Source organism: Corythoichthys intestinalis, chromosome 4, assembly GCF_030265065.1.
Source record: "Corythoichthys intestinalis isolate RoL2023-P3 chromosome 4, ASM3026506v1, whole genome shotgun sequence".
Taxonomy (NCBI): Eukaryota; Metazoa; Chordata; class Actinopteri; order Syngnathiformes; family Syngnathidae; genus Corythoichthys; species Corythoichthys intestinalis.
The window spans coordinates 17,228,471-17,238,425 of record NC_080398.1 but is presented as its reverse complement, the minus strand read 5'-3'; the positions used below and the strand labels follow the sequence as shown (position 1 = coordinate 17,238,425).

Sequence of the window (9,955 nt, the reverse complement as noted above, 5' to 3'; positions counted from 1 at the left end):
CCCGGAAGACTGACAGGAATGCAGTACTGAAAATGAATGAAAATCATGCGGCTTGGGTGTCTAACAGCTAAATAATGGCAGGATGTATGGAAACATTAAAAATATATCTTCATTTTAATGAATCATTTAGTCATTGTATAATGTCATAGTGAAATGCTCAACTGTGTCTATTAATCGTATGCTTGTGTTGGATCAATAATTTTACAAAATGAATAAAGAAGTTGCTATACAATGACCATTCGATAATGTTATTTGGATGTATTCTAATTTAGTTTATGGATTGATGGACAATGGATTGAAGTTGATCATGAAGAACTATCATTGGAAAAGTCCACCCAGAATTATAACACAAACGACACTGCTGGCCAAAAGTATTGGCACCCCTGCAATTCTGATAACGTTCAATTTCTCCCAGAAAATGATTGCAATAACAAATGATTTGGTAGTAATATCTTCATGTATTTTTCTTGCAATGTCGTGATGGGGGATGGCGTGGCTCAGTGGCAGAGTAGTTGTCCCCTACCCCAGAGGTTGTGGGTTTGATTCTCTGCCCTGATGAACTCCCCTAAGTATCCTTGAGCAAGATACTGAACCCCACATTGCTCCTGGTGCTGCGTCACCAGTAGGTAGATGGCAATGTAGTGTAAAGCGCTTTGAGCACCTTAAAAGGTGGAAAAGCGCTATGAATGAATGAATGAAATTTATTATCATCGTCATCATCATCAGTATCACTGACAGTTACAGAATGTGGGATAGCTTGGCCAAGAAAGAGACTCATTGACAGACACAGAATATGGAATAATTTGCCCGAAAAGACGATGACAGACAATGGAAGACGGGAAAAAACCACATGCTTATCGATACCCGTCCCCCAACAGCCCGGGACGCACAGTCTAGCATGTTAGTGTTGCATAGTCCAGTTTTTTACTCATATACAAGTATAACACCATTTACCAAAGAAAAAACACGATAGAGAATGAAAATAAAAATGAAATCATTATCATTTTACACAAAACTCCAAAAATGGGCCGTACATAAGTATTGGCACCCTTTGAAAAATCATGTGATGCTGATGATAATTTACAGCACCTTTTACTTACCTGTGGCACATAACAGTTGGTGACAGTAAATAAATCACACTTGCAGCCAGTTAAATTGGATTAAAGTTGATCTGGTTGTCCTGTGTCTTTGTGTGTACCACATTGAGCATGGAGAAAAGGAAGAAGACCAAAGAACTCTCTGAGGACTTGAGAAGCAAAATTGTGAGCAAGCATGGGTAATCTCGAGGCTACTAGTCCATCTCCAAAGACCTGAATGTTCCTGTGTCTACCGTAAGCATTGTCATCAATAAGTGTAAAGCCCATGGCACTGTGGCTAACCTCCCTAAATGTGGACGGAGAAGAAACATTGACGAGATATGTAAACGAAAGATTGTGCGGATGGTGGATAAAGACCCTCGACTAACATCCAAACAAGTTCAAGCTGTACTGCAATCCGAGGGGACAACAGTGTCAACCCGTACTATCTGTCAGCATCTGAGTGAAAAGGGACTCCATGGTAGGATATCCAGGAAGACCCACTTCTGACCCAGAGACATAAAAAGCCAGGCTGGAGTTTGCCAATACTTACACAAGAAAGCCAAAAACGTTTTGGAAGAATGTTCTCTGGTCAGATGAGACAAAAGTAGAGATTTATGGGAAAAGGCATCAACATGGAGTTTACTGAAAAAAAATGAGGCCTTCAAAGAAAAGTACATGGTCCCCACAGTCAAACATGGTGGAGGTTCCCTGATGTTTTGGGGTTGCTTTGCTGCCTCTGGCACTGGACTGCTTGACCGTGTGCATGGCATTATGAAGTCTGAAGACTACCAACGAATTTTGCAGCATAATGTAGGGCCCAGTGTTGAAAAAGCTGGGAGAAATTGAGCATTATCTGACAGAGGATAATTTTGTTGTTGGTGTGTTTTGTTTATTTTATTTTATTTTATTTTACAACACAAGTGTGCTAACGCATATTACAGGCTGAAGGGTGTGCACGCATGCCCTCTACTGGCTAACACATAACAGGCTGGTAACACAGACACCAATAAGTCCACAAGTGGTTCACAAATGGCTTCAGAGTTTCAGAGTTGTTTCTACAAGAAGATGACCAACAACTACTTAGGTGGCGGCTTGACAGGTCCTTCTATGTGTGACCAAGGCCTGGATTTTACCTCTGTGTTTGAGTGTTTGCTTCTTGCAGGTGTGACATTTTGAAATGACTAAACAGCTGTTGCCCAACATTTTCAAAATAGACTACACTGCACGATTCCAGATTGTCATCTATTTACAAGTTTGTACCTCTACCTACCTAATTTTTCAAAAGTACAAATCCAGATTTGTATTTTCTCCTTGTCATCAGCTTGCTGTCTTGTTAACGGTCTTGTCAACGGTCCTGAAAGTTCTTGCAATCGTATCACCAAGCGACCAGCAGCTCTCCACCTCCACTCAAACAACTATATTATTGTATAATAAATATTCACTCATCACAAGTTACTTGTTCATGGTTCTGCACTGGGGTCCTCCCGCCACTGGAACCATCAAATCATCAACCAGGCTCAATTGCATTAGAAGTGTGATAATTAATAACTTTCAAGCTTGTTTTACTTCTCCCAATATATTAACTAGTATAATAAGATGATGAGCAATATGTACTGTATATTTGCTAATAATAGTTCCATTGTTATACATAGTAAGAAAAATTGTTTTTTTTTCAAGAGCATTCAACCATCCATACTGTACAATGATATTCTGTATTATTAGATGAAATGATGGTGATTACTTCACTTTCTCATCTTTATTATTTGGCATTCATGCCATACAGGACTCTAAGTGCGTGTGAATCACAAGTGTCCAAATGGGTGTAGGTGTGTGTGTGTCTGTGTGCCGACGGGGGTGTAGGGGGTGGTCTCCATGACTCTCTGCTGACTGCTCAAGGTGATAGTCCTCTGGGTGCTATTTCCGGATATGTCATTAATTCTGTCCTATCTAGTCCAGTGGTCCCTTTCACTATGTGCACATGTGGGTGTGTTAATGAGGCCTCAAATAGCACACTTATCATCCTATACATCGTCTTTCTAAATGACCCTCTTGATGGATTACAGTGAGCTCTGTACTTTAAGATAATGAAGGCATTTTAAATATGTTATAGCATTGTCGTAATAGTAAAAGAATTTATATACCTACTGGACCCTCTTTATTTTTAAGTTTCTGCTTAAACAACACAGTCTTGCACAAGATTAGCCAGCATATTTAACTTTTATTGTGTTTGAAAATAGATATACTACATCATGAATATTGACTTCACTTGTTCTTTATGCATTTTAATTGCCTTGGTCTATACAGTTACATCAAAAGATGGACTGAATGTCAAAATAAGTTACAAGAATAAAGCTTAAATAATTTCTTCAGCAAACAAATATATTTAATGTGAACTTCAGCATTTGGACAGCAAAAAGATGAAACCAAACACACATTTCACAGCATGATACTACTAGTAAGCACATATATTGATCACCTACTATCACTCTCACTCATGTGATTGGATAACATTTATACGATCGATCATTTGCTGTAGGTTTGCATGTTCTGTGGTTCAAAAAAACAAAAAGACATTATAAGTTTACTTGTAAAATCAATTATCGTATCTTATTAAAATATCTAACTGTATAAATAATACATTATAACTCTGTACATTTTTACTTATGGATGCCATATTAGTTCAGTGTGCTTACAAACCCAATATGTGAAATTTCACAACTAAATCAGTTCTTTCTAGCCTGACTATTTCTGAATTTGGAGTGAAAACAGACGACATTTTTACTTAAAAGACACTTCTGTTACCATTAGTAAAAATCAGATTCGAGTCTTGAAATGGCCCCATGTCGTAATGTTAACGTAAAGCCAGTCCTACATTTTTTAGTGGGGCAGGCTGAGTAGTGGCTAATTTGTATGAGGCAAGACAGAACCACCATATGTAGCTACTTCGAAGAGGGCTCGAAACATTCTTTAGCCTTGGGTGAATTTGAAAGAAACATCCCAAGGATTTTATTTTAGGGCTGTCATACGATTAAAGTTTTTAATCGAGTTAATCACAGCTTAAAAATTAATTAATCGTAATTAATCGCAATTCAAACCATCTATGAAATATGCCATATTTTTCTGTAAATTATTGTTGGAATGGAAAGAAGACACAAAGAAAAAGGATATATATTCAACATACTGTACATAAGTACTGTATTTGTTTATTATAGCAACAAATCCACAAGATGGCATTAACATTATTGACATTCTTTCTGTTAAAGGGATCCACGGATAGAAAGACTTGTAGTTCTTAAAAGATAAATTTGAGTACAACTTATAGTAATTTTATATTAAAACCCCTCTTAATGTTTTCGTTTTAATAAGATTTGTAAAATTTTCAATCAAAAAATAAACTAGTAGTTCGCCATTGTTGATGTCAATAATTACACAATGCTCATGGTGCATAAAATCAGTCGCACCCAAGCGCCAGCAGAGGGTGACAAAAAACACAAGTAACAAGTGGACATGACACTGCTGTCATTTTAATCTGTTTGAGTGGGGCATGTACGTTAATTGCGTCAAATATTTTAACGTGATTAATTAAAAAAATTAATTACCGCCCGTTAACGCAATAATTTTGACAGCCCTATTTTATTTATGTTTTAATTAAAAATATATCTAATGTGTTCATTTACATTATGGTCTCATAAGGTTAGTGATCATGTTGTACCAAGTGCTGACTTAATTAGTAATGACTGTGCAAAGTAAAGTTTTGTTAAGCAACTTTTTAGAAATATGTTGTTACACTGGTGAACTACAAACTGCATAAAATCTGAATTGTGTTCCACTTTAGCTACTTTTGAATCTGAAAAATAAATGTAAAAACATAAATTTAATGTACATGATGAATAAGATAGGTTTGCAACCAAATCAAGACGTACACCGACGAGTGCCCATAGTTAGCTAGGATAGGTGCCGGCACACCCCACTACAATCATGACGATTTGCAGTACAGATTATACTGTAGATGGGTGGACGAATAGATGGATATTTTGATAGCTGAATAAGGACGCATGTCAACATATTTGCTTTTAATTCAAAGTCAATGTTAATCAGGCTTTAACCCATCCACTGTACTTTTCATCAAGCAGTCTGGTTTGGGTAACTCATCCTTTCAGATGTTAAAATCAAGAAGACAACGTCCAACTTAAAAATGTCAAGACTTTTAAGTGTGTTCTGTCTTGCTCATTTGTGTATGGTAATTTTCCCAAACACACATCCATCACACATAAATTTAATAAGACTCACTGTTGCTTGTTTCTAGACAACATAGTGCTGGTGATTTTATGAGCCTATATACTGTATCTATCTTGAGCCACTGCGATTGGTTATTGTGTCCGGTGCTTTGACCATTACAAGGAGTTAAGCATCAATATATCCTGCTGCTACTCAGTTCATTGAAGCAGCGCCACATTTATCTTCAACACAATGTGAACGTATTTTAAAAGAACATATTCACTTGTTCACTGGCTGTGTTGTATTGATTTGTTCTTGTGTTACTTAATGCCTCCGTGTCTTAAAAATCTAATTTGTTATGTTTGGTATGGTAAAAAGCGGATTCAATTGCACATGATTCAATTGACAAATTTCAGAAATGATCTGTCAAGCACAGTGTGAAGTGTTGACCCTATTAGTCATGTAAGATTATATTTTATGTGATAACAATTCAGCATAAAACTACATACAGTACAGTATGATACACGCAGTCCACTCACTCAAAGGCAGTGCACAATTCACTCAGCAATTTTTTTAATGCCCATTAACCAGACTGTCAGGTTTCTGATTTGGGGGTTACTGGCTGGATGTTCTGAACTTTGGAAAGTGTTACTGGCACCTTTCCCTCCCCTGGGGTGGGTGCTCTCATTATGGGAGTACCTGTGACAAAAGGATAGGTCCGGTGGTATTTACAGCCATATTTTAAATAATGTGAGCCAATGTAAAGAATTAAATCTTACCAACTGTTGAGTGCAAATCAGCCAATCGCTCTTTAAACTTTTGCTGGAGGAATAATTCTTCTTTGGAGTAGCTTTTGGCAAACGCAGAGAGCAGGAGACCCACAGCCATGGAGGTCCCTCCCACACAGAACAGTACAGCCCCAGTCAGCTTACAAACATCCAGTGCTCGGTTAAAACTGACTGCCTGGCTGCAAGACATAGACAGTGAAATATTATGCAAAAATCAAAAGCGCACTGTGCCATCATACAGTTAGTGTTAAATATGTTTGTTGATTATCATGTTTTACACGTTTGCAGAGTACATCAGTAAGCTGCTTTTTTTGTATCCTGTTCCCTCCCATTGTTGCATAATAACTATCCATAGTTTTATGTCGGATTCAGTATAACACAAGTGAATAAGGTGTTATGTACCTGTCCACAAAAAGAAGTTCCTTTTCACCAAATGCTTCAATCCGAGCCGGAGTGGCATAGCCCACAATTATGACAATCAGGCCTGCAAACAGAATGATGGTGCCAAACGCGAGACAGACCTGAGGTTGGAATAAAACAAACATAATTAGTTGCAAATAGTAGTAATATTTTATTTGTAAATGTAACAGTGATTACAGGAGTGAGGCAACTCATGGTGAATCTCACCTTCCAGAGTAAAGAGCTCCACCTGCTAGGCGATCTCTGAATCTGAAAATCTTCATCACGTTCCCAGATTGAGGCTGTGCACTCCTCATAAAACTGGAGGAATGAGACATGTTTATCTAAATTCCAAATTGCCCTATATTCATGTTTCACACTTTATTTTGAGGAAATAGGTGTGTTTTTGTCCTACCTGGTGTAAGTAGGAGCGAACACCATACTGTTGGCAGTTACCACTGGCTTTGGCTTGCTCGCCGTATTCCGATCCGCAGATCTCTGAGCAAGACGCCATCCTTCACGACTGTCTGCCAGCTTGTACAAACACCAATTGAAATGCATGAATGAATCTACCCTCACAGTTTTGAACCCACTGCATAATACACAGGTCTTTATGTATTCAGAAACACATTTATTCCCACACACTTTGTTATATAACACTTTGAGGGTACCCATACAAGCGTGTAATGAGCCTTGCATTGCTTCACCCTTTTGAGTATTGTATAAAGCACAAGTGCTCTACAGTATTTTTTTTTTTTTAACAAAACATTATTCAACTATTTTTGCGTTTATCCTGTATGTCTTTAACTGACCTTTGTGCAATGCCCCTAGGAGTAAGACAAATAATATTACATGTGGAAATTAAACGTCATCAGGAAAAGTCATCTCAAATGCCTGAAAATTTTAATTGAATTAAAAAATATGTATACATATACTTTAAACATTAGCAACAACTGTCTGTGAGCTGGCCTTGGTCCTGATCGCCATTACGCCAGCATGAAAAAACACGTCATACTGTGACGCTGGTCTGAGAACAGACCTCGAGCAAGCGTCCAACCAACCCCCACGAGACATAAATAGACCACAATACGTTTTTTGATGAAATTTGCAGTCATTCTATGATGACAAAATGTGGTCGGATTGCTTTCCAGCCCGTTCATATTGCCAGCCTGTTTTTCGTGCAGAATAGGACCATATAAATATTGTATGTGCATTCAATTTTGTTTCATTTGACATGCTTTGCTTCGTGCAATGCAGACCTTTTAATTTAATCGACGAAGTGAGAGCACTCATGTTTAAAGTGGACATTTCCCAAAACCAGATGTGGACATGTTTAGCATTAACGGAAGAACGCACTCGTTTTAATTCGGCCACACGCGCATCTATGACGTTATTAACCGTTAAGATTAAGATAATTAAGATTCACCGTCACATGTTTCAAATAGGCGCGGAAGCTGCATCGAAAACAGTAACAATTATTACCAAAATAAAAATACTGAAACCGCAATTTACCTGTCATTGGCAGCTCGGAGAGCGATCACCCGCTGCTGCTTGCTCAGCCGGCTCCCATTACTCTCTCTCTCCTTCGCTCTCTCTCTCCCTCTCTCTCTCTCTCTCTCTCTCTCTCTCTCTGATTAAGAGTCATTCTCTACAGCTCACCGTTTACTGCGCATGCGTCAGCTCCATGACAACAATGTGACTCAGAGCCATATATAAATAACCAGGCAATGACTGGATATGACTGGCCTGGATTTGTCGTTTAAAATTCAAAACAAATTTAGACAGACAGAAAGTTTTAACTTGATAGCTGTGTGTGCCTAAGGGCATTGTGTCCTCCTCACTATTATCAGACAGCTGCTGATCGTAATAAATGGGAATCATATTGCCCAATTGTACACTTAACAAAGGTGAGGCCAGCATAAACTGTAGTTAAACCCACACACAATGTACTCTATTTGTAAACCCCCTGTACAGATTTGTAAAAAATAGTTCAGAGCTGAACGAGACATGAATTATCCATTGAAGCAGCAATCTGTTTATACTACAGCCCCAGTTCACATTCATATCCTGTTTCTCTTTGTTTTATAGCAGTCGATGATTGCAACTACGGTAACAGAATAGATCTGCTGAGCCATATGACTGATCATTCTTCTTCCTTAATTCAAGTTGAAAAGGGATTGCTTGTGTAGTGATTTGAATATATGTGTAGGAAGGTACTTGAATGCTCGTCTTTTCAGACATTTAACAAAAGCCTAATGGATGATTCTCACAAAGCTTACCTAAAATATGTCTGTGAAATTTTTAGGGATATACCTGTAGTCATGAAAACCTGTAATAGTTCAATTTTTTGGTTGAAATGTGGTTATGTCTATTATGTGACCCAGTCCATGATTTAATACCAAAATAGTATCTTGTATGTTGTTGTTGTTTTTTTTTAACTGATTTTAGAGTCGAAAATTCGTTACTGTAATGTGTCCATTAAAAAGCTTTGATGTTTTCTCTTCAAGACAGCACCATAAATGTTCAATCAATTAAAAAAAAAACTCTCTCTCTCTCTCAACATATGCATTTTTGAAAAAACTATATAATTTATAAGATTATGATAAACTATAATGGTTTCTTAATTTGTACAGAAACATATTTAAGGAAAATCTAGTGTTCAAGGGTGCTGCTTTCATTACTGTTGCTCTTTGTTCATGGTGCCTCATAAGCACGTTTTTTTTTTTTTTTTTTTAATAAATATATATAGTTATTCTGACCTCTAATGCGGTTGTGTGTCTCCTTGTGCCCTGCGATTGGCTGGCAACCAGTTCAGGGTGTCCCCTGCCTACTGCCCGTTGTTAGCTGGGATAGGCTCCAGCACCTCCGCGACCCTCGTGAGGAATAAGCGGCATGGAAAATGAATGAATGAATGACCTCTAATGCACCACAAAGAAGTCAAGATAAAAGATGGCCACAAGGTAAGATTGTTTAGCCATTTTGATATTGTTGTTCATATTTTGTTTTTATTTATGCCCATCTCCACATCATAAGTGATCATTACCATAATTTTAGACAATAATCAATTAGATATTTTAGTGTAAATAATATATTAGGGAGCTCAAACTGTTGATTAAACTAAATTACTGAGTCATTATAGCATTCTGCTATTTTAAGCTAGCTTTGTTAAATGTCCTTTATTACCGTAATGCATTGCTTCCATAATAATCAGCCTAATGCTCATTCAGGCTATATAATAAGCTATTAATGAGGAATACATGTACAATATATGCAAACTTCTTTAAGTGTGTCTTCACTGTAAATTCTAACAAGTTTACTTAAATAAATTGAGGAAACCGATTACCTTGGGAAAAGTAAGTAAAGAAACTTATTGTGTTACATAGTGTGGAATTATCAAATTTAAGTGAGTGGTACTTTTTTTTTTAAGTTGTGAGAACTTAATGTATCTTAGTAAAGTTAAATTCAAATCAA

At 37.3% G+C, this 9,955-nt stretch overlaps 1 protein-coding gene across 1 annotated transcript; it reads right to left on the bottom strand.

The window, feature by feature from the left end:
- Positions 1–3,286: 3,286 nt before the first annotated feature.
- Positions 3,287–8,087, bottom strand: nrsn1 (neurensin 1). Its single transcript, XM_057834457.1, has 6 exons — positions 7,997–8,087; positions 6,900–7,018; positions 6,713–6,805; positions 6,488–6,606; positions 6,077–6,264; positions 3,287–5,996 (listed from the first exon to the last, which is right to left on the bottom strand). Exons 2-6 carry the CDS (start codon positions 6,996–6,998, stop codon positions 5,893–5,895), a joined length of 603 nt encoding a protein of 200 aa, XP_057690440.1. The 5' UTR covers positions 6,999–7,018; positions 7,997–8,087; the 3' UTR covers positions 3,287–5,892.
- Positions 8,088–9,955: the final 1,868 nt, after the last annotated feature.

Excerpts from the sequence above, each read along its gene's own strand:
- nrsn1 (XM_057834457.1), bottom strand. The coding sequence starts at position 6,998 with ATGGCGTCTTGCTCAGAGATCTGCGGATCGGAATACGGCGAGCAAGCC. Across the intron at positions 6,265-6,487 it reads GAACTTCTTTTTGTGGACAG|CCAGGCAGTCAGTTTTAACC; the intron begins GTACATAACACC and ends TATGTCTTGCAG. Across the intron at positions 5,997-6,076 it reads TGATTTGCACTCAACAGTTG|GTACTCCCATAATGAGAGCA; the intron begins GTAAGATTTAAT and ends CTTTTGTCACAG.